The following is a 25,552-nucleotide window of genomic DNA, read 5'->3' on the forward strand; positions in this document are numbered from 1 at the left end:
ACCGCCTACATGGTTTGCCAGGTTTGGTTGTGTTGGCAATGGTGCCAATAGTAGATGAAGTGCACAGAGCTTGTAGGCTCTGCCTGCCCATAAGGATGGCTTGAAATCTACAATCGCTTTTAAGCAAGGCATCTAAATTGTAGCTTTTGAGTTGGTCAAGGAGGTATTTTTGGAATGCTTCAAAGGAAATTGGAATGTTTCAAAGAAAGCTATCACAAGGTCAATCATCCTGTCAGCTAGCTCAACCTCAGAAAAATCGCAATTAAGCCCCTTAACTCTACATTGGGTCACGAATTGGTCTGTTGTCATCTTTGACAGAATGACATAAACTCGAGACAGCATATTCTAAAGTTGTGTTAGACTTTCAACTGGTCTTCCAATGAGGACCATATTTTAGTTGGGACTTTTAAGTCATCCTCCGAAAGACCAGATGTATTTAACCTGTGGAGGCCTTCATTCCCAATGGCAATCTTAACTTTAATTGCTTGTCTATCTGGCTCAGCAACGGCCAAGTCAAGAAAACACAGCTCCATTTAATAATTTAAATTCAGTGAAGAGGTCAGCTGCCTTCCAGTTTAGGGCTGGAAACTTCATTGTCATTTTGTTTTGGCAGCGTTGCTGGCAAGAATAAAAAACTTTATCTAGCACAGCTTCTCAGTGCTTGAAATCTGTGGTACTGTCTTGCAATTGTTCCAGTGGCCACACCCTGTTGTCAGAGTTGGAATTGGTGGCACTGTTGCTGCCTTCCTGTGCTTCGGATAGGCCCCACCCACAAAACAGCATTTTGGTGCAAAAATGGCCCTAACACTCATGATGGTCTTCTGGCCTTCTCAAATACCTGAAGGCTGCCTTGCACGGATGCATCTGCCAGGCCATGTCACAATTGATCAATTGTACCCCTGAGCTCCTGATCCAGTGGCCCGTCAGCAATAATGGTGCTCCTGCCTGACGGAGTTCTACACACCACACCCACATCTTAGAGTCGGCTTTTGACTGATTGTCTCCTGCAGAAACCATTATCACAGCTTGTCTTAGACTCATGTTCCCTTAACATAAAGTTATAGAATTGAGACTCGTCACCTGCCAGTTGACCCGAGGTATGATATCCCAACGATGAAGACTTGCTGTCAGGTCGGCACCAACAATATCGCAGAGTCATTTCACAGACGCAGCCGCAAGGATCGCAGAGGAGCCTAATGTCTTTCAAACCTTTATACCTGTGTTTCTGGGTTCAGCTTTGCAGGATCTACAGAAACTTGAAGTCAGATCTCCAACAACCACCAGCTGCTGCCATATTGTGTTTTTTTGCTTAACACAAACACACCAATAAGACAGACAAGATTGGTGAATCTAAAAGGTGGGTTCTTTTCTTGAAGATGCTAACTTATAAACAGTAATCGTAGGAAGGTAGGGTAACAAGTCTTATCTATGGAGCTGCTTGCAACAACTGCCTAGAGATCACATGGGTCTGTACATCAAATCCCGTGTGGTGATGGACAACCATTTTAGATATTCCCCTTAAAGTAATATCACAACAGACTCTGCTTTGAAAATCCGGCCCTGAGTTTCATGGTCTAAAACAATATATAGACTGCAAAGCTGTGAAAAAGATCACAGAAAATCTACTCCTATATACCAAATGTTTGAGATGCAGCCATCGGACTTATAGAGCAGAATTTTGCTCATTTTGGACAATCCATTGAAATTTGAGCAGTGCATCCTTTCTGTTAATGTTAATTGATGGAAAATCTTAGGTCGTACACCTGCTCTGGAGCCAAAGTTTACAAACAAGTTAAAATTCCCCTCTGAATGACCTCAATGGTATATAAATAGCTGGAAATACTTAGATTTACCTGTTTAAAGCAGTGTTCTTAATGTAACAGCCAGGTGAGCACTTCAACATCATAATCATGCTGCAGACTTGAGACTACCAACGAGCAATGACATTGAAGATCGGTTAGTAAAATATTAAAGGGGAGAGTTTTCTAACTTTGCGCTTGTGTGCACAGGATTACCTGGATGTAGTAAAATCGGGCAGATTTCCTTTTAGATGTGATCTCTGACCTGCCTGATTTTCCAGTATTTGTTGGTCCCAGGCAATCAAGTGCACTTGGACATAGATTCAGGAAAATCTCATCTAAGAAGTCTGTAGTAATAAAAAGCTAGTCAGTGAATTAAGGCCCCACATCCATAGTCCAAGAATAATTCTGTACTGAATTTACCTTCCCGCCACCTCTAATGCCACCAGCTGTCAATTTTGGGTGTGAAATATACATTTGAGAAAGTCCAGAATTGGTTGATTATCTTTGCAAGAACATTGTTTGATTGTCCTTTGCAAATTGATTATGGGAAGTTATTTTGATTACATGAACAAAGTTGTGTTCTCGCGCATATTGAATTTGGTTGAATTTATCTCCTCATAAAGCTTCCTGCATCTGAGTATCATATTGCATCATATTGTCTCCCTCAAGCAGGAAGAAAAATGGATGTCGTAAGGTTTGATCCTAAGTTCAATTAGTAACAAATTGGAAAAGACTTCAGAGCTTCAAAACATGCACGTGTAGAGTTTCTGCTTTGGGTGCAATTGGCAATCTGGCCTCAAAATTGTGCTAGTTTTCTGAATTAATTTTATGGTTCAAGATTTCACTTGAATTCACTTGCATAATCACAAATGTAAATTTGTCCATGAACCAGTACAATCAGGCAGTGTTTTAGGACATACTGGTACTTGGTTTTTCCTTGCATTAGAAAAGATTCCTTGATGTATTTAAGAGTGGTCCCCTGGTGCAGTTTTATTAATATAGGTGATAATGGGTTTATCACAAAAATAGCCTTTTTAAGAAGTGTCTATTTCACCACCTGTGTGTAACCAATTTTAAGTAACTGAAAATGACTTTAAAAACTATACAGATCTATCTACCAGTTTCATTGGTGTTAGTTTTATATCAGATAGTTTCTTAGTAAATTAAACATTTTTTAATATTAGTGACTTTGTGCCTCAAATGAAGCTTAATTTTAAGAGCCTCCCTGAAGGCCCTCAAATTGGCACAATTAGCAGAAACTTACATTGGTGCTTAATTTGATCAGGGTCGTGGTCAATTTTTAGGTGGGTCAGCTTCTAACCTAATGTTTTTTAAACCAGCGCAAAAGATCACGGAAACTCGAGTTGCGCTGAACATAACTTGCTTTTGAAATTCATCGATCCTTTGTGCTTGGTGATTTCAGGAGAATTGCATTACCTTGTGGAAACTCTACACCATGGCGTGTATTGATCAGCTATTTCAGCTAGATCACATGTAACTGTCAAGTTTTCCAGGTCAGAGGTAATAATCAGGAAACTCCCTGTACTTGGCAATGAGTACAAAGTTACATCAATATTAAAACATTTCCCTTTTCAAAGAGAAATTTTTAAATAGGAACATTTCATCAACAATAACATTTATATATCACATATCCAGTTCCAGTATTAACAGTCCATATAAAGTTACTGTTGGATAAACTCATCACGTGGTTTTGGCATTACTGTACTGCTTCTTCTGAGAGTAGCCAGTCTGTTATTGGTAATGTTGATTGGAGAATTGACTCTCTATTGTTCTAGTTGCAGTGCTGGCTCATTATTTTGTTGGTGACTTGCTACAATCTTATCTTCTGTAGGGACCATAGTTGGTTCATTGTGGACTAGCTGGGTAGATTCACTTCTGCTATGGAGTCACTAGATTCTCAAATCTCACCACTCATGATGGTTCTATTTTCCATACCTGTCTCCTGTTCCTCTCAAAGCATCTTCTCATCTTCAGTTATTACATGGCAGGATCACATATCCACTTGCTGATGTATTTGTTCTGCTAGCTAAATTTTGCCATGTCCTTCTGTAAATTCCTCAAACTCTTTCATACCTTTATTTAAGAACTGGACTTATGTGACTTCTCTGAAGTATAACTTCACTTTTACATCATTTAGTGGCCTTGGTTTCAGAAGTTGGTTTAATGTACGGAAAAATTGATTGCTTTGAGATGACGAGTCGGTTTGTATTTCACTTGGTATGTTCTAACAGACAAGAAAAGGGAGATAAGGATCTATGCCGGAACCGGACTTGTGTGATTTCTCTTTTTTCAAGAGGGGCCTGTGAAATTTTATTGGCATTATTTGCCTTGTCATTTTGATTTTGAATGTTTTGGTCAGCTGGCAACATGATTAAATTTAGATTGTGCAATTCCATTCAATTAACTGTTGGTCCATTGCTCAATATAACCTATTTTGGAATACCATGATCTGAATTATGACTTCTTTCCTCTTTTGCTTTTTTAAATGGAGTGTCCTCTTCTTTTGAAGAATGTATGGGATAGCTTCTTTCATCCGCTTCATATCCTATTTCTCTGCAAAGCCTGTCAGATATTTGTTAACTAATAAATGGTTCTTCTTACCCTTGCCCTTGAAACTGCTGCCCTACATCACATCTTGATATGTATGTGTCTGTATCCTTCTTCACCACAGGCCAGTAAATCACTCAAGTAAATTCTGTGCTTCATCTCTTCCCTCAGACAGAATGGTGTAATTTTGAATATCACTCCATTCTGCATGCTGAATCCCTCTCTAATGCTGAAATGGATAGAAATCTGATCTTGATATCTTTTTCTATTTCCAAACTTGACTCACAAGACATCCTTGTCAAATTTTCTATTAGATAGATGGTTCTGCTCAGCATGTCGGAAAGAAACATCTCTGTCTTTCCTGCAATTCTGTAAGGATACATTGGCCTTGGAGGGGGTACAACGCTGATTCATCAAAATGATACCAGAACTTAAAGGGCTAGGTTATGGAGAAGTTGAAAAAATTGGCTTGCATCCCTTGAGTTTAGGAGGTTAAGGAATGATTTAAGTAAGGTGTTTAAAATGATAAAGTGATTCATTAGGGGAGATGCATAGAAACATTTTCCTTTCGTGTAGATATCCAGAACAAAAGGACATAATCTTAAAATTAGAACTAGGCCATTTAGGAGTGAAATCAGAAAGCAATTTTTCACACAAAAGGGAGTGAAAACCTAGAACTCTATTCCCACAAAAGGCTCAGTTGAATTTTCAAAAGTGAGATCAATAGATTTTCATTGGAGAAAGGTATCAAGGGCTTTGGATGACATAAAAATCAGCAATCCAAGTACAAAAGGAGGAATCTTTCCATTTTTCATTCTCCATTCTGATAACTCTAACTGAAGTAAGTTTTTTTTTATTTGTGAGAATGCTGTGTAGTTTAATAATCTGTATATGGCTGACTCAGTGAATGGCAGAACAGACTTGATGGGCTGAATGGACTGCTCATGTTGATATGTAATATGCAAATAGGGATCCTATGCTGGTTGTAGAAACATGATGCAATTTTACAGTACCAATGGGCGCAGTGTTGCATGGTACACCCATTACTCATTGGTACTAGGTGTCGAGCAGCCTAACCAATGATCCTGAATGGGACTACTGCAGGGCAATCTAGAAACAGAGAAATCTTTGGTTTTCTTCAGATATTTGTATGGCCAGTAGGAGCTGCTTTTCCGTAATATTGAACTTCCAGTTCAGCTCATCAAAGAAGCCATTGTATATCCTGCCTGCCCACCCCATCCTGGCTGTTTGTAAGCACTGGTCAGCCATATAGTAATGTGTCATATATAGGTTATTATACCATGAAGCAGTCTCACAAATAAAACTTACTGCAGTTAGGTTATCAGAATGGATCTAAAGTTATTGTTGGAGAATGAAAAATGGGAAGATTCCTCCTTTTGTACTGGGATTGTCATTCTAAATAAAGATCTCTAAGATCTGCTCTGGATGACCAATTTCAGCATCCTAATTGGTTCAGTATATTGGAAATGTTTATGCTGAAATCTGGGTGCCTATTGTATTAAGCATTAATTTAGAAAATTGGAAATCCCTCAACATGACTCCAATTAGCAGCCACTAAATGACAGACTTACAGCTGGTTCAAAAGGAACATTTTTTTTAGTCTGCAATTGTAAGCTTCTATCATGCGCATCACAAGTCGCTTTAAATAATGCATTAACAGAGTATGATTTTCCAGAACTCTGACAATGATATTTGTAGCCAGTTAATTGGAAGCACATAAAAGTGACCAGGGGTGACTGCCAATCTTTTTGTGATTTTATCTGAACATTTTTCCCCAGAAAGGATTTCGAAAAAGAATTATTTTTTAGATGTGTTTCAAAGTATAGTGCACTCACACAACTTAAAAAGGCACAGAGATGGTAGGTGGTCAAAATGCTAATGACTTAAGCTTAGATGTTGAATCCTCATTGGCTATAAATAATAGGAAATTGCTTAGTCATTATCAACGATTGGTATACACTTCACAACCATTGTGTTGGGATGTCTCTGGTTTCTTTCTGGTTGTGAAGAAAGGGTGGTAAAACATAAAGAGGTACAAGGGAGGTACAAGAAAAGCTGAAACATGATTCGAATTAGGGGGAGTAGTTCTAAATTATTTAGTTTAAGTAAGCCAAGCAAGTTGATTCATTGATATGGGGGAAGCATTGCATGTTTATTATTTTTGTATCGTTATACAAAGACAAGTTGTAATATTTGAACTGTTAATCTAATTAAAACTGCTGCGTTGTGTGTTTTCTTTATTCATTCCTGGGATCTGAGCATTGCTGGAAAGGCCAGCATTTGTTGTCCATCCCTGATTGCCCTTGAGAGGCTGGTAGTGAATCACCTTCTTGAACTGCTGCAGTCCATATGGCAAAGGTACAGCCGCAGTGCTGTTAGGAAGGGAGTTCTAGGTTTTTGACCCAGTGAGAGTGAAGGAACGGTGATAGAGTTTCAAGTCATGATGATGTGTGGCTTAGAGGGGAGCTTGCAGTTGGTGGTTTTCTTGTCCTTCTAGATGGTGGTGGGGGCTTCAGTAATAGTAATGCGATTGAATGTCAAGGGCAGCTGCTTAGATTCTCTCCTGTTGGAAATGGTCATTGCCTGGCAATTTTGTGGCACGCATGTTATTTGCCACTTATCAACCCAAACCTGAATGTTGTCCAGATCTTGCTGCATGCAGTATCCGAGGAGTCACAAATGGTACTGAACACTGTGCAATCATCAGCAAACATCCCCACTTCTGACCTTAAGATGGAGGGAAGGTCATTCATGAAAGAGCTGAAGATAGTTGGCCGAGAAAGAGTGGAAATTGCAGAGGACATAATCTTCCAATCCTCCTTAGATACAGGGGTGGTGCCAGAGGACTGGAGAATTTCAAATGTTATAACCTTGTTTAAAAAAGAGAGTAAGGATAAGCCCAGCAATTACAGGTCAGTCAGTTTAACCTCAGTGGTGGGAACGTTTTTAGAAATGGTAATTCGGTACAAAATTAATAGCCACTTGGACAAATGTGGATTAGTTAAGGAAAGCCAGCATGGATTTGTCAAGGGCAATGTTTAACTAACTTGCTTGAGTTTTTGATGAGGTAACAAAAATGTTGTTGAAAGTAATGCGATTGATGTGGTGTCCATGGACTTCCAAAAGGCATTTGATAAAGTGCTACATAACAGGCTTGTCAGCAAATTAAGAACTCATGGAACAAAAGGTACAGTAGCAGCATGGATATGAAATTTGCTGAGTGACAGGAAACAGAGTAGTCATGAATGATTGTCTTTCGGATTGGAGTGGGGTACTCCAGGGCTGAGCGTTAGGTCCCCTGTTTTTCTTGATATATATTAATGATCTAGACTTGGGTATATAGGACACAATTTCAAATTTGCAGTTGACACAAAACTTCAAAGTATTGTGAATTGGGAGGAGGATACTGAAAAACATCAAGAAGCCATTCGCGTCACACAAGTGCCAGGCAATGATGATCTCCAACAAGAGAGAATCTAACCATCTCCCCTGAACATGCAACAGCATTACCATTGCTGAATCTCCCACAATCAACAGCCTGGCATTTACCATTGACCAGAAATTGAACGGGAGCAGCCACAAGAGCAGGTCAGAGACTGAGAATTCTCCTGACTCCTCAAAGCTTGTCCACCATCTACAAGGCACAAGTCAGGAGTATGATTGAATACTTTCCACTTGCCTGGATGCGTGTGACTCCAACAATACTCAAGACGCTCGACACCATCCAGGACAAAGCAGTCTGCTTGATAGCATTCCATCCACCATCTTTAACATTCCCTGCCTCCACCACCGACGCGCACTGGCAGCAGTGTGTACCATATACAAGATGTACTGCAGCAACTCACCACGCCTCCTTCAATAACACTTTCCAAACCCATAACCTCTTCAACCTAGAAGGACAAGGGCAGCAGACGCATAGGAAGACTACCATCAGCAAGTTCCTCTCCAAGCCGCACACAACCCTGACTTGGAAATATATCATAGTTCCTTCACTATCTTCTTCTTTTTCTTCTTCTTTGGCCTCCTTGTCTCGAGAGACAATGGGTAAGCACCTAGAGGTGTTCAGTGGTTTGTGGAGCAGTGCCTGGAGTGGCTATAAAGGCCAATTCTACAGTGACAGACTCTTCCACAAGCGCTGCAGATAAAATTGGTTGTCGGGCTGTTACACAGTTGGCTTTTTCCTTGAACTTCTGTCTTTTTTCCTGCCAACTGCTAAGTCTCTTCGACTTGCCACTCTTTAGCCCCGCCTTTATGGCTGCCCGCCAGCTCTGGCGATCATTGGCAACTGACTCCCAGGACTTGTGGTCAATGTCACAGGACTTCATGTCGCGTTTGCAGACGTCTTTAAAGTGGAGACATGGACGGCCGGTGGTTCTGATACCAGTGACGAGTTCGCTGTACAATGCGTCCTTGGGGATCCTGCCATCTTCAATGCGGCTCACATGGCCAAGCCATCTCAAGCGCCGCTGGCTCAGTAGGGTGTATATGCTGGGGATGTTGGCCGCCTCAAGGACTTCTGCGTTGGAGATAGGGTCCTGCCACCTGATGCCAAGGATTCTCCGGAGGCAGCGAAGATGGAATGAGTTGCAACGTCGCTCTTGGCTGACATACATTCTCCAGGCCTCGCTGCTGTAGAGCAAGGTACTGAGGACACAGGCTTGATACACTCGGACTTTTGTGTTCCGTGTCAGTGCGCTGTTTTCCCAAACCCTCTTCGCCAGTCTGGACATAGCAGTGGAAGCCTTTCCCGTGCGCTTGTTGATTTCTGCATTGAGAGACAGGTTGCTGGTGATAGTTGAGCCTAGGTAGGTGAACTCTTGAACCACTTCCAGAGCATGGTCGCCAATATTGATGGATGGAGCATTTGTGACGTCCCTGATGTTCGTTTTCTTGAGGCTGATGGTTAGGCCAAATTCATTGCAGGCAGCTGCAATCCTGTCGATGAGTCTCTGCAGACACTCTTCTGTGTGGGATGTTAAAGCAGCATCGTCAGCAAAGAGGAGTTCCCTGATGAGGACTTTCCGTACTTTGGTCTTCGCTCTTAGACGGGCAAGGTTGAACAACCTGCCATCTGATCTTGTATGGAGGAAAATACCTTCTTCTGAAGACTTGAACGCATGTGAGAGCAGCAGTGAGAAGAAGATCCCAAACAGTGTAGGTGCGAGAACACAGCCTTGTTTCATGCCACTCAGGATAAGAAAGGGATCTGATGACACACCGCTATGCTGAATTGTGCCTTTCATATTGTCATGAAATGAGGTGATGATACTTAGTTTTGGTGGACATCCGATCTCTGCTAGTTGTCTGAAGAGACCATGTCTGCTGACGAGGTCAAAGCCTTTGGTGAGATCTATGAAAGCAACCTAGAGGGGCATCTGTAGTTTGCGACATTTCTCCTGTAGCTGGTGAAGGGAGAACAGCATGTCAATGGTGGATCTCTCTGCTCGAAAGCCGCACTGTGCCTCAGGATAGACACGATCAGCCAGCTTCTGGAGTCTGTTTAAAATGACTCGAGTGAAGACTTTCCCCACTATGCTGAGCAGGGAGATTCCACGGTAGTTGTTGCAGTCACCGCGGTCACCCTTGTTCTTATAGAGGGTGATGATATTGGCATCGCGCATGTCCTGTGGTACTGCTCCCTCATCCCAGCACAGGCAAAGCAGTTCATGGAGTGCTGAGAGTATAGCAGGCTTGATTATTTCAGGGGTAATGCTGTCCTTTCCAGGGGCTTTTCCACTGGCTAGACAATCAATGGCATCACTGAGTTCTGATTTTGTTGACTGTTCATCCAGCTCATCCATGACTAGCAGAGACTGGGCTGCATTGAGGGCGGTATCAGTAACAACATTTTCCCTGGAGTACAGTTCTAGGTAATGCTCCACCCATCGGCTCATTTGCTTGCATTGTTGTGATTGTTTCCCCTGATTTAGACTTGGTGGGGGGGGGGTGCAATCTTCTTGGTGGTTGATTCAAAAGCTCTTTTAATGCCATTATACATTCCTCTGATGTTTCTGGTGTCGGAGGCCAGCTGAATACGACTGCATAGGTGACTCTATGACTCATAGGTGTTGCCAGTAGTCATTTGCACAGCACCTGGCTGTTCTTTTTGCAGCTCTTCTGGCTATTTTAAGTGCTACAGATGTTAACTCGCTGGGGGCTTTCCTGTAGTTCAACAGTGTGGTGCGCTTAGCAGCTGTGACAGGTTCCAGCTCTTCAAAGTGAGATTGAAACCAGTCTGCATTCTGCTTCACATGTTTGCCAAAGGTGGTCACTGTTGAGTCATAGATGGCGTCTCTGATGTGGGCCCACTTGGTCTCTGCATCCCCTGCAGGAGTGTTTTGAAGGGCTTTTTCAAATGAATTTAGAAACTTATGTAACAGCTGTGGATATGAAATTCTGTTAGTGTTGATGTGCGGGCGGCCCTTCTGCTTGGAGAGATGTATCTTCTTTGATTTCAGTCTAACTTTGCTGCACACCACGGAGTTGTCGGTGTCGCAGTCCACACTGTGGAAGCTGCATGTGATTTAGACACTGTTTATATAGGTTCGCCTTGTGACGATGAGGTCCAGCTGGTGCCAACGACGTGATCTTGGGTGTCTCCATGAAACCTGGTGACAGGGTTTAATATGAAAGAATGAGTTGGTGATGCAGAGATTGTGATAGGTACATAACTCCAGTCTCTGTCCATTCTCATTCATCCTGCCAATGCCATAGCGCCCAAGGTAGGAGGGCCATGAGTCATGGTTGGCCCCAACCCTGGCATTAAAGTCCCCCAGCAGGAACAAACGTTCGGTACTAGGAATGCTACTAATGATATTATGGAGTTCCTCATAGAACTAGTCTTTAACTTCAGGTGGGGAGCAGAGTGTTTATTTATTTATTTAGAGATACAGCACTGAAACAGGGCCTTCGGCCCACCAAGTCTGTGCCAACGATCAACCACCCATTTATACTAATCGTACATTAATCCCATATTCTTACCATATCCCCACCATCCCTCAATTCCCCTACCTATACTAGGGGCAATTTATAATGGCCAATTTACCTATCAACCTGCAAGTCTTTGGCTGTGGGAGGAAACTGGAGCACCCGGCGAAAACCCACGCGGTCACAGGGAGAACTTGCAAATTCCGCACAGGCAGTACCCAGAACTGAACCCGGGTCACTGAGCAGTCGGATGGACAGTATGCATTCCGAGCCATTTGAAGGTGACACTGTCACACTGAGCAAAGAGTTTCTGATGGCAAAGCCCACTCCATGCTGTCTTGGTTCTTCAGTAGAAGGTGCAGTCTTGCTCTCTTAGAGATCCGCTCACAGGCAGGCGTGTCTCCTGAAGTGCTGCAATGTCCACATTGAGTCCACTGATGGCGATCTTCCAAGAGTCGTTGATTTGTGTAAGGTCTTCCGATAGGCCAGGACTCATAGTTCTGACGTTCCACCTTTTTTTGTCATGCTGTTTGGTGTGTTGCTGCAGTCCACTTGTCGGGCAATGACCCTGAGCTCCAAGCACCCATTGAAGTAGGTGAACTGTGGCGGGACAGAACCTTTCTGACCGGGGGCTGCCCAATTTGAGGCGGGCGTTAGCTGTCCAGTGAGATGCAATGACCTCTCCCACTGACAAAGGCAACCCATGGCGCCCAACTCTACGGCAATTGAGCTGGACTTATAACTCGTAACTGCTGCCTTCCGTGTTGTTTTGGTTGCTGTGAGGCGACTATGGAGTGACCTCTCCATGACGCATGCCTGGGTGGAATGTATGGAGGTTGTGAGTTGTGAGAGCATCAAAACCCCCCTCTCAGCCTTCCTGGTGGGGTCTAAAGGAGTGCAGAGCATGATGTTTGGCACCGGTATGGCTGCAGGAACTGCCGGAAACGTGCCAAAGGTGCCACATGATCGCCTTAGGGGTTCCGCTCTGGATTTTCTGTTAGGGTTTACTCCCATAACTTTGGTCTCTCCTGAGATGCCCACAAGGCAGTGAGGTTGTAAGCTCCTATCCCTGAACAGGGGCCCTAACAAGTAGTGCGATTTCATGGAAGGAAAGGGAAGGGGGGAGGAGGTGCGAGAAGGGAGGGGGCGCAAAGGGGGAGGGGGTGGGGGGAAAGGGATTCTGGGGGAAGGAGGAGCGGGGTGGGCGAGGGGGGTCAGGGGGTGCAAGGTGCAAAGGGGGTGCAAGGGGGGAGGGGGAGGGATGGGGGAAGGGGTGCGGGGGGGGAAGGTGTTGCGAGGGGGGGAGGCCTCCAGTGGTGGTCACGACCCTGGCGAGCGGGCCAGCCCACAGCCTGTACATCCTCCTCGATGTCGGCGTCCTCCAGGCCCTCCAGGCTGACGCTGCACTCGTGGTCGCCATCCAGCTCACGGTGGAACTTCTTTCCCAGCTCCCAGCTGTAAAGGCAGAAGGGCAACCGAGGCCGGATTGAGGCCCTGAGCCTCGACGACCACCTCATGGGCAATCAGGTCAGCTGCTCCTCCCCGTCGAGCTCTCAGTAGACTCTTTGACGGTAAGGAATTTCTTCCTGCACTCCAGTGACAGGCTCCTCAGGTCACTCTGCATGTTTTCCTTCACTATCACTGGATCAAAATCCTGGAACTCCCTCCTAACAGCACTGTGGGTGTACCCACATCAGATGGACTGCAGCAGTTCAAAATGGCTGCTCACCACCTCCTTTTGAAGGGAAATTAGTGATGGACAACAAATGCTGGCCTTGTCAGCAATGCTCACAACCCTTGAAACAAATTTTAAAAAACATAGAACGGCTGGTGGAATGGGTGGACAAGTGGCAGATGAAATTAAATGCGGAAAAGTGTGAAGTGATTCATTTTCTTAGGAAGAATGAGGAGAGGCAATATAAATTAAAGGATACAATTCTAAAGGGAGTGTCGGAGCCGAGGGACCTTGTGCACAAATCATTGAAGGTTGTAGGGCTGGTTGAGAAAGCGGTTAATAAAGCATATGGGATCCTGGGGGCTTTATAAATTGGGACAGAGAAGTCAAGAGCAAGGAAGCAAGATAAACATGTATAAAACACTGGTTCGGCCTCAACTGGAGTGTTGTGTTCATTTCTGGGTATGCACTTTCGGAAGGATTTTAGGGAATTCGAGAAGTTGCTGTAGAGATTCAGGAGAATGGTTCCAAGGATGAGGAAATTCAGTTACATGGATAGGTTGGAGGCTGCTCTCCTTGGAGAAGAGAAGATTAAGAGGTGATTTGGTAGAGGTGTTCAAAATCATGAGTGGTCTGAACAGAATAGATGGGGGAAACTGTTCCAATTGGCGGAAGGATCCAGAACCAGAGGACACTGATTTAAGGTGATTGGCACCTTAGGGGCTGAGAAGATTGGCCTCCAGCCACCACAATCATTTTCCTTTGTGCTAAATATGACTCCAGCTGGTGCAGAGTTTTCCACTGGATTCCCATTAAATCAAATTTTACTAGGGCTCCTTGATGCTACACTCAGTCAAATGCTGCCCTGATGACAAGGGTGGTCACCCTCACCTCACCTCTCCAATTCAACTCCTTTGTCCATGTTTGGACCAAAGTTGTAATGAGGTCTGGAGATGAGTGGCCCTGGTTGAACCCAAACTGAGCATTGGTGAGCAGGTTATTGCTGTGTAAGTGCCACTTGATAGCACTGTCACTGATAACTTCCATCATTTTGCTAATGATTGAGAGTAGACTTATAGGATAGTAATTAGTTGGATTGGTATTGTCCTGCTTTTTGAGGAGGGGGCATAGCTAGCAAACTTTCCACATTGTTGGCTAGATGCCTGTGTGTAGCAGCACTGCAGCTTGACTAGGTGCGTGGCTAGTTCTGGAGCACAGACTTCAGTACTACAGCTGGGATAATGCCTTTGCTGTATTTAGTGCCTTCAACCATTTCTTGATATCACGTGGAGTGAATTGAGTTGGCTGAAGACATGCATCTGTGATGCTGGGGATCTCAGCAGGAGGCCGAGATGTATCATCCACTTGGCATTTCTGGCTGAAAATGGTTGTAAATACTTCAGCCTGATCTTTTGCACTGATGTTCTGGGCTCCCCCATCGCTGAGAATGAGGATATTTGTGGTACCTCCTCATCTGGTTAGTTGTTTAATTGTCCGCCACTATTCATGACTGGATATGGCAGGAGTGCAGAGCTTTGGTCAGATCCATTGGTTGTGGGATCGCTTTGTTCTGTCTATCGCTTGCTGCTTCTGCTGTTTAGCATGCATGTAGTCCTGTGCTGTAGTTTCACCAGGTTGGCATCTCATTTTTAGGTATGCCTCATGCAAACAGGATTGGTCCCCTGTCTTGATGGTAATGGTAGAGTGACGGATATGCCAGGCCATGATTGTGGTTGAATATAATTCTGCTGCTGCTGATGCCCCATAGCGCCTTATGGATGCCCAGTTTTGAGCTGCTAGATCGGTTCTTAACCTATCCCATTTAGTACAAAGGTAGTGCCACACAACACGATGGCCGGTATCCTCAGTGTAAAGATGGGACTTTGTCTCCACAAGGACTGTACTGTGGTCACTCGTACCAATACTGTCATTGGCATGCATCTGCGACAGGTAGATTGGCCCACCTGCTGCAGGCCCAGTCTGGCAGATATGTCCTTTAGAACTCAGACAAATTGGTCAGTAGTGGTGTTACCGAGCCATTCTTGGTGATGGACATTGAAGTTCCCCACCCAGAGTACATTTTGTGCCCTTGCTACCATCAGTGCTTCCTCCAAATGGTGCTCAACATGAAGAAGTGCTGATTCCTCAGCTGAAGGAGGGCGGTGGGTGGTAATCAGCAGGAGGTTTCCTTGCCCATGTTTGACCTGACATCATGAGACTTCATGAGGGTTGGAGTCAATGTTGAGGCAGCTTAATGATTCTTGGTGGGTCTTGTCTCACCAAGTGATTTCTCAGTGCACCTTTGGAGAAATTGAAGTAGCACATATGTGAAAGGCATAAATTTCCCACTAAAATCACAAGGCGGTCCCATTGATACACCCCTGGGTTATGCTATGGTATGGTTTAATATTTGGTGTACACGCATACACCTGAATATAAGACACTCATAGAATGATGCAGTTTAGAAATAGGTCAATTGACTCATCATGCCTATGCCAGCTCTGTGGGAGTGCTATCCCAATACTTCCCTGCTCTTTCCCCATTGCCCTGTAAATTTTTCACCTTCAAGTATTTATCCAATTCCCTTTTGAAATGTACTGTTGAATCTACTTTCATTTTGATTTCCACCAGTTGGAGGGAGTTAAAATTACACTTAATGTGTCATGCACCAGCACAGATTGTTGGATTTTTTTTTCTCTAAATCCTCAATCCAGAGCAACAATTTATTTCAGGTTAATGCATCTTTCTGCAGATGGTTTGATGAAATAATATCTTTGTTGTGGTATAGTCAGTCACATTAGGACAGGAGGAGACATTTCTCTGGATCAGGGCGATAGGAAGCTTCAGTAGCTTTCAGAGTTACACTGAGTCTTTTTTCAGTGTGATTACAAACTGACTGTATTAGACTGTGATCTTTTTGTGCAACAAGCAGTTCATGTTTCAACCCACCAAAAAGAAACCTCTTTGGCAATCTTGGTTAGTGCAGCCTCTATGATTCTGCACCTATGTAATTATATCTTTTGTTTTTTCAGTTCTGCAAGGACTCACCATTGAGCACGATTGTAATGTTGTTGCATCACCTGGTGAGAATATCACTTTAAAATGCACCTTGCCAAGAGAACAAAATACTTCAGTTGTGCAGCTTCAATGGAGCAAAGAAACGAATAATGAGTCACAGGTCATCATACTTGCTAACCATAACCTCGGCATCCATCGCTATGTGGAGTCTGTTGAGTTTGAATCACAGTCACCAACCAACGGAATGGGAAGCATTCGTATCGCAAATGTACAAATGCCTGCTTCTGGAAAATACACGTGTTCATTCATCACTTTTCCAAATGGAAGCCTAAAGGTGTCAATCATTCTCACTGTTGCCAAAAAAGGTAATTTATAAAACTAACTTATTTCTCAATACAGATTTTACATTCTAGCAAAGAATTGTTCAATACAAGTAATGTGAAATGCAATTTTTTTCTGAGCTTCAAAAATAAAGGATAAGGTTTGATAAATTGAGAGAAGGAAAATAAAATTAACTTTCATCAACCCCACTCTTCACAGAATCAAGAATGGTGTAGCACAGAAGACGGCCAATTGGTCCATCATGCCTTGCCAGCTCTTTGAAACAATTATCCAATTAGTCCCACTTACCTGCTCTTTCACCATTTACCTGCTAACGTTCCCCTTTTAAGTATTTATCCAATTCCCTTTTCAAAGTTATTACTGAATCTGCTTCAATCACCCTTTCAGGAGTGCATTCCAGATCTTAAGAACTCGCTGTGAAATTTGGGGATGGGGATGAATAGGAGCATAGGACATAGGAACATAGGAGCAGAAATAGGCTATTCAGCCCATCAAGCCTGCTCCGCGATTCAATACAATCATGGCTGACCGTCCACTTCAATGCCTTATCCTACACTATCCCCATATCCCTTTATGTCATTGGTACTTCAAAATCTGTCAATCTCTACTTTAAACATACTCAATGACTAAGCTTCCACAGCCCTCTGGGGTATAGCATTCCAAAAAATTACAACCCTCTGTGTAAAGAAATATCTCCTCATCTCAGTCTTAAGTGGCTTCTCAATTATTTTGAAATTATCTCCCCTGGTTCTAGACTCCCCAACCAGGGGAAACATCTTACCTGCATCTACCCTGTCTATCTTTTTAAGTATTTTGTAGGTTTCAATAAGATTACATCTCATTTTTCGAAACTCTAGAGAATACAGGCCCAGTTTCCCCAATCTCTTTTCATAGGACAGTCCCGCCATCCAGGGAACAAGTCTGGTGAACCTTCGTTGCACTCCCTCTATGGCAATAATATCCTTCCTAAGGTAAGGGGACCAAAACTGCACACAATACTCCAGGTGCGGTCTAACCAAGGTTCTATACAATCGAAGCAAGACTTCACTACTCTTGTACTCAAATCCTCTTGCGATAAAGGCTAACATACCATTAGCCTTCATCTTTGCTTGCTGCACCTGCATGTTAGCTTTCAGTGACTTATTGATGAGGATACCCAGGTCCTTTTGTACATCTACACTTTCTAATCTCTTACCATTTAAGAAATACTCCGCACATCTGTTCCTCCTACCAAAATGGATAACCTCACATTTTTCCACATTATATTCCATCTGCCACGTTCTTGCCCATTCACTAAGCCAGTCCAAATCCCTTTGAAGCCGCTTTGCATTTTCCTCAAAACACACATTCCCACCTAGTTTTGTGTCATCTGGGAACTTGGAAATATTACAGTTGTTCCCCACATCCAAATCACTGATATATATTGTGAACAGCTGGGGCCCAAGTACTGATCCTTGCAGTACTCCACTAGTCACAGCCTGCCAACGCAAGAATGACCCGTTTATTCCTCCCTGTTTTCTGTCTGTTAACCAATCCTTAATCCATGCCATGTGCTTTAATTTTGCTAACCAACCTTCAGTGGGGGATTTTATCAAAAGCCTTCTGAAAATCCAAGTATACTATGTCCATTGACTCCCCTTTATCAATTCTGTTAGTAATATCCTCAAAAAATTCCAACAGGTTCGTCAAAAATGATTTTCCATTCATAAACCCATGTTGACTATGCCCAATCAGATCATTATTATCCAAGTGTCCATTTATCACATCCTTTAGAATAGATTTTAACATTTCCCTACTACTGATGTAAGGCTAACAGGTCTGTAGTTCCCTGTTTTCTCTCTCCCTCACTTCTTAAATAGCAGGGTGACATTTGCTACCTTTCAATATGCAGGAACTGTTCCAGAATTAATGGAATTTTGGAAGATGATCACCAATGCATCCATTATCTCCATTGCTACCTCTTTCAACACTCTGGGATGTAGAATATCAGGTCCTGGGGACTTATCAACCTTCACCCCCATTAATTTTTCCAATACAACCTTCTTACTAATACTAATTTCCTTCAATTCCTCATTTTCCCTCAGCTCTTAGATCTCTAATTTTGGGAGATTTCTTATATCTTCCTCAGTGAAGACAGACACAAAGTAATCATTTAGCTTCTCTGCCATTTCTCTATTCCCCATTATAAATTCTCCTGACTCTGCCTGTAATGGACCCACATTTGTCAGCCAAACATATCCTTTTTACGTACCTATTGAAGCTTTTACAGTCCGTTTTTATGTTTTTTGCTAGTTTACATTCATATTCTATTCTCCCTTTCTTTATCAGTTTCTTGGTCCTCCTTTGCTGTATTCTAAAATCCTCCCAATCCTCAGCTTTACTACCATTTCTGGCAACTTTATAGGCCTTTTCTTTTAATCTTATACAATCCTTAACTTCCTTTGTTAGCCGTGGTTGACTGCCTGTTGGAGCAGGTGCTGTGCCTGCATTAGGGAAAGACCCAACAATGGCAAAATGTACAATTTAAGTCAGGGGCACGAGATGCAGGGGTGCTACAGTTTGATGATTCTGGGGGCTTTTGCCAGGACCCTCCGCTGATCAGAGGGCCCAGAGAGAGGAGTAAAGAAAGAAAGAACTTGGGCTAGACGTTTGTGTGCCCCAGTTTTTGTGCGTGGGGTGAGTGATTCAAAACCTACGAGTGCCGGTTCCAATTAGTCATCGAGTCATACAGCACTGAAACAGGCCCTTTGGCCCACCGTGTCTCTGCCAACCATCAGCCACCCATTTATACTAATCCTACATTAATCCCATATTTGCTGCCACATTCCCTCCTACATTAATCCCATATTCCCTACCATTCTCCTACCTATACTAGGGGCAATTTGTAATGGCCAATTTACCTATCAACCTACAAGTCTTTGGCGGTGGGAGGAAACCGGAGCACCCGGCAGAAACCCACACGGTCACAGGGTGAACTTGCAAACTCCACACAGGCAGTACCCAGAATTGAACTCGGGTCACTGAAACTGTGAGGCTGCGGTGCTAGCCACAGCGCCACTGTGCCGCCCCATTGAGATGGGAGACATGCAAATTTGGTGCACTCACCTCATCTGCATAATTATAGCATGTGGCTGAGCAGATCTTGCGCTGCTTCCTTCTTCTTCACACTGCTGGCTGTGTCAGTGCTCAGCAAGGGTCCGAGCAGCAATGTGCAGATATCACATGGTGCAGCCAGCCTGCTCTTCTAAAAGCAGACTGTCCCTCTTAAAGAAATCTGCACTGAATAATATTGTTGGAATTGAAATGATGGAAAATGGATCACCAGGGCAGAGAAAGAGAGATCCAGGGTGACAGATGGAGTGCTTGGAGGCATTAGTATTGGAGCTGGGCAGAAGGAGAGATGCTGTGGTTTGACAAGGAGCAGGAAACACTCAAGGACCACATTCAGAAGGAAGTGGGAGCAGGTGGTCAATTCCTAGCATCTGAAGCCGAGGAACTGGCAGCAGTGCCACAAGAAGTCTAATGACCTCATGTGGGTGGTCAAGGACAATGAATGCATCTTTACATGACATCTCCTACCCACCTCATTACCAAATCTCACACTGATTAAAGCACCACACCCCATCACTCATCCATCAGCAGTCTCAAACCCTCAGGATCCAGATACTCCTACCAATACTGCCAGTCCGCCAGCCTCACACCCACCTCTTGCTGCCTCCATGTACCTTCAACTGTTCAGCTATGGCAGGAACATCACTCAAATACATTGCAACACAATCACTGACATTCTGTCCCCTCTCTTTCAGGACAAGCTGTTAGCTGTAGTAAACAAAGCAGTACTGACCCGACTGATGCATCTGTGCACTGCGGATTGACTGATGTTGCATTTGCATCCTCTGATAACTAGGAAGGTTCTGGAACCCGAGAAGGCCAGGGTGCAGGTTACTTTCACTGCCCCAAGCAGTGCCGTCTATGTGGTCAGTTTTGTCTGAAGGTCAGATTCCAGCACATGGCACAGCCCTTGTCATTTAATCATTTTTGGTTTTGTGATAGAAAAGAAGCAGTAGAATGAGAGGACACCACAATTACTCTGTAGCTACTATAGAATTGCCAATAAAATGAAGCTTATGGACAATCTGTTGTAAACTACTTCATGCCAGCCTAAAGGACTGGGCAGAAAATGAAATACAGCAAGATTCCAGCTGGAAGCCAATCATGCAAGCCTGTTTTATGTCTGTAGAAACATCTACGCTGGCTGGAAAATCATTTGAGCCCATCTGTTTCTACACCATATAGAATTAACATCACCATCCTGAACCACAATATGGTGACAGTCTTGGCTCAGTGCAACTGCTCCTGTCTCGGAGTTAAAAGATGATGTTGTAAAGCCCCACTCTCATATTTGAGCACATAATCTAGGCTGACACTTAATTACTGTACTGAAGGAATGTTGCACTGTTGAAGGTGCATCTTTCATATGAGTCATTAAACTGAGATCCCATGAGTCCTCTTAGACTAACGTAAAGATCCATGACAACTATTTGAGGAAGAGCAGGGAGGTTGTCCTGGCAAGCATTTATCTCTCAACATCACCACGTAAAACAAATTATCTGGTCATTGCTACTTGCAGAACTTTGCTGTGAGCAAATTGGCTAACATATTTCCCAATATTACAATGGTGAGTACAGTTGAAAAAGTACTTAATTGACTGTGAAGCACATCAGGACTTCCTGAGGATGTGAAAGGTGCTACATAAATGCATAATCTTTTATTTACCTTAAAAGGGTATGCACGCACCAGATGGCCATTCTAATATCTATGGCCATGAAGATTGGTATAGCTCTGCATTCATCTGCAAGCCCGTAAATAAGGTCTGCATGGTTTCAAATAGAATCATAAATTTCTCTGTGGGACAACAGACCTCCTTCATCATTGACTACCTTCAGTCTAAGCCTTTTGTTGCCTCTGCACAGCTTTCAAGAAAGCAGAGCAATTTCTCATTTATGTTAACAGCACTAGTCTCAGAGTAAAGGTACATTGTTCAGATAGTTGAAACTTTATCTTACTCCAAGCAACTAGATTGAGAATGCTTGATGCTAACTTTAGAGAGCTAATGGGGAGCCTCCCTGGATAACATCACATTCAGGAGATGACGGCAAGACCTTCCATGATTCTTATTGTCCAGAATTACACAACTGGCTGGCTAGGCTCTGTGACATGAGTGAGTACTCTTAAAATTGCCGCTTAATATTAAATGTAGTAACTTTTTTTTCAGAACAATGACAAACTTTCTCTCGATGAGCATAAAAACCTTCCACCCTCCCACTAAAAATAACAAACAGCAGTGTAAACTAAACTAAGGCATGAGGGGGAAAGCACAGAAGCATCAAAAGGGGGATGTTTATTTGTTTTAGAAATGCTTCCATTTAGTTAGCAGAGCTTGATAAAGCTGTGCTGCCTGTAACAAACCAGTTATCCACAGTTTGAAATTTCCTACTTGAATTGAGCTGTTGAAAATGGTTCAGGTCATTACCTTAATAAAAGCAAAATACTGCAGATGCTGGAAATCTGAAATAAAAACAGAAAGAGCTGGAAATACTCAGCAGGTCAGGCAGCATCTGTGGAGAGAGAAGCAGAGTTAATGTTTCAGGTCTGTGACCTTTCATCAGAACTGACAAAGGTTAGAAAAGAATTAGGTTTTAAGCAAGTGTAGGGGGTGGTGGGGATGGGGGGGGGGAGGTTGGTGTGGTGGTGGGGAAGAGTTGGTGTATGATAGGGTAGAACGCAGGAGAGATTAAATAGCTGTCCTGGGACAAAGGCAAAGAGTGTGTTAATGCTTGTAGTGAAAGACAAAGCATTAGTTCAGAGAGACTGTTAATAGCGGAATAACGAGCAGCTCTGCCTACATGAAAAACAGGCACAAGTTTAAGGTGAGGGGCTGGAGGTTTAAGGAGGATTTGAGGAAGAACTTTTTTACCCAGAGGGTGGTGACGGTCTGGAATGCCCTGCCTGGGAGGGTGGTAGAGCCGGGTTGCCTCATATCCTTTAAAAAGTACCTGGATGAGCACTTGGCACGTCATAACATTCAAGGCTATGGGCTAAGTGCTAGCAAATGGGATTAGGTAGACAGGTCAGGTGTCTTTAATACATCGGTGCAGACTCGATGGGCCAAAGGGCCTCTTCTGCACTGTATTATTCTGTGATTCTGTGGGATTTGAACTCTCTGCCCTTCTGGCTCAGAGGTGCGATTGCTACCACTGAAGCAATGCTGATATGAAATGTTAAAATAAAAAACAACTTCATAATTCTAGTTTAATGGGGAAGGACAGATTATTAGTTTTAATCTAATATGCTAAAGAAGGACTTAACCCTGCAACAGCAACTTGCATATTCTACAGTGCTTTTAACATAAATAGCATACTAAGGTGCTTCACAGATAATATCAAATATCAAGTCAGAAAGAGAGAAGTTACGAGGTTGAAGAGCTGAGTTTCGAGAAACTTTTTAAATGAGGCAAGGTAGGTGAAAAGATGGAGAGGTTTAGGGAGGGAATTGAAGGGAACTAGACTGGATAGCTGAATCTCTTACTGTTAACAGTGGGGTGAAGGAAGCAGGGGAGTTGGGGGAAATACCCAAAAGACTAGGGTCAGGGAAATGGCGTGTTCAGGGAATATAGGGTGAGAGGAGATTGCAGTGATTGGGGGTGGAGGGGGTTTGGGGGAAGTTGAGGGGTAGCATGAAGGGATTTAATGACAAAGATGATGTTTTTAGGTTTAGTGTATTGGAGAAAGGAGGCCGATGTAGGTCAGCGAAGACGGAGGTGATGGGCGAGTAAGATTTGGTGAAGGACAAGTTGCATAAAGCTGAGTTTTAAATATGCTGGAGTTTATGGAGGGTGGAGGATTCAAGGCCAGTAGCAGTGGAGTTGTTCAATCTGAAGATAACCAAGGCATCCATGAAAGTTTCAATGAGAGAGAGAGATTGTTATGGGGGCATAGGTGGGAATGTTTGTTCGGCCTGCTGCTGATATCCCTCTATAATCGTTTTGAAGAAAGGGCGGCACAGTGGCGCAGTGGTTAGCACTGCAGCCTCACAGCTCCAGGGACCCGGGTTCGATTCTGGGTACTGGCTGTGTGGAGTTTGCAAGTTCTCCCTGTGTCTGTGTGGGTTTTCTCCGGGTGCTCCGGTTTCCTCCCACAAGCCAAAAGACTTGCAGGTTGGTAGGTAAATTGACCATTAGAAATTGTCACTAGTATAGGTAGGTGGTAGGGAAATATAGGGACAGGTGGGGATGTTTGGTAGGAATATGGGATTAGTGTAGGATTAGTATAAATGGGTGGTTGATGGTTGGCACAGACCCGGTGGGCCGAAGGGCCTGTTTCAGTGCTGTATCTCTAATCTATATTAAGGAGAGCTGCACAGTTAACATATCTTTTTTTGTTCTCTGATTTATGATCAGCACTACTCCTGATAGTTTGGCTGAGATCTTGAACAGTGCTGTCATTTTATAGTCAGGCTGCACCTGTGCTTAGCTCCCATTTATCCATGATATACTGAATTAACATTTCAGTATATTGCATCACAATACTAGCTTGGTACTATAAATTGTAATTTGTGTGTGCCCTGAATGTAATTTTTAAAAAAATATACAAGATAGCAACAAAGTTTAAAGTAAGAATTTAGAAACTGGCTTCTCCATAATGGAGCTAACCTGATTATCTGTCCATTAATTTAAATGTGTCGAGAGTCCGCAGTGGTTAGCACCGCAGCCTCACAGCTCCAGCGACCCGGGTTCAATTCTGGGTACTGCCTGTGTGGAGTTTGCAAGTTCTCCCTGTGTCTGCGTGGGTTTCCTCTGGGTGCTCCGGTTTCCTCCCACATGCCAAAGACTTGCAGGTTGATAGGTAAATTGGCCATTAGCAATTGCCCCTAGTATAGGTAGGTGGTAGGGAAATATAGGGACAGGTGGGGATGTGGTAGAAATATGGAATTAGTGTAGGATTAGTATAAATGGGTGGTTGATGGTCGGCACAGACTCGGTGGGCCGAAGGGCCTGTTTCAGTGCTGTATCTCTAAACTAAACTAAACTAAACTAAATATACGTGATCCGCCACTGTCCTTCCCATCTCCCCCTGTAGGTGGTGCCCAAGTGATACATTTTGCACAAATGCAGCAGATGAAAACCTGCCCACACACCCTACATGTTTTATCCATTCTGGTATATTACTTGTGACATTGCTCACTGTCATTTTGTGAATACAACATTGTTTTTATATACATGGTGGCAATGGATTTGGAAGAAAGATTTCAGAAACAGACTCCACAGAGCTACCTGGTGGAGAGAGCCTAAAACTAGTTTGTTATAGACAATTGTTCACAGATAAGATGCCCATTCGAAATGTTTACATAGGAAGTCTCAATATTAGGGCGGCAATTTATAGTACCAAGCTAGTATTGTGGTGCACTAAACTGAAGGGTGGCACAGTGGTGCAATGGTTAGCACGGCAGTCTCACAGCTTCAGTGACCTGGGTTCAGTTCTGGGTAGTGCCTGCGTGGAGTTTGCAAGTTCTCCCTGTGACTGTGTGGACTTCTGCTGGGTGCTCTGGTTTCCTCCAATAGCCAAAGACTTGCAGGCTGGTAGGTAAATTGGCCATTGTAAATTGCCCCTAGTGTAGGTAAGAGAATGGCAGGGAATGTAGGATTAGTAGAAATAGGTGGTTGTTGGTCAGCACAGACTTGGTGGGCCTGTTTCAGTGCTGTATCTCTAAATAAATTAAATGCTATTTTTTTTCCTTCACTCAAAAATAGAGATGAAAAAGGCCATTTCAGCAAATTGAGTAATCCATCCATTAAAATTTAAGGCCTCTTATTTATCTTCTCCAAATGTATTCAGTTAAGCCAAGGAAACGTTCCACAAGCAACATCCATCCAAGTGCCTATCTTTCATATTTGGACGTCAATAGACAATGTCAGCAGGCTGTTTGGCTATGGGGAACCTCACAGTCGAGTGTGTGTTACCTGTTGTCCACTTGCTTTCCCTGTCTAGCAGTGCTGATTGTTAACAATCAAGCTCAGTGTCAGAGCAGACAGAGCAGTTATACAACAAACCAATCCACTGGGAAGCCAATTCCATTAAAAAAGGGATTTAATTTCTGAAAGTCAACTTCAGCTTTGTGCAGTGGGCTTAACAATTAAAAC

General features: G+C 43.4%; 1 protein-coding gene across 2 annotated transcripts in view; it reads left to right on the forward strand.

The window, feature by feature from the left end:
* si:ch1073-15f19.2 (T-cell surface protein tactile) overlaps positions 1-25,552 on the forward strand; it is a 203,010-nt gene that overhangs the window by 75,784 nt on the left and 101,674 nt on the right. For both annotated transcript variants that reach the window (XM_068032911.1, XM_068032910.1), the window contains exon 2: positions 16,026-16,376. In XM_068032911.1, the coding sequence (XP_067889012.1) occupies positions 16,026-16,376 (351 nt within the window). The remainder of the gene's footprint in view (positions 1-16,025; positions 16,377-25,552) is intronic.

The sequence above is a fragment of the Heterodontus francisci genome, chromosome 6 (genome assembly GCF_036365525.1).
Source record: "Heterodontus francisci isolate sHetFra1 chromosome 6, sHetFra1.hap1, whole genome shotgun sequence".
NCBI classification, from domain to species: Eukaryota; Metazoa; Chordata; class Chondrichthyes; order Heterodontiformes; family Heterodontidae; genus Heterodontus; species Heterodontus francisci.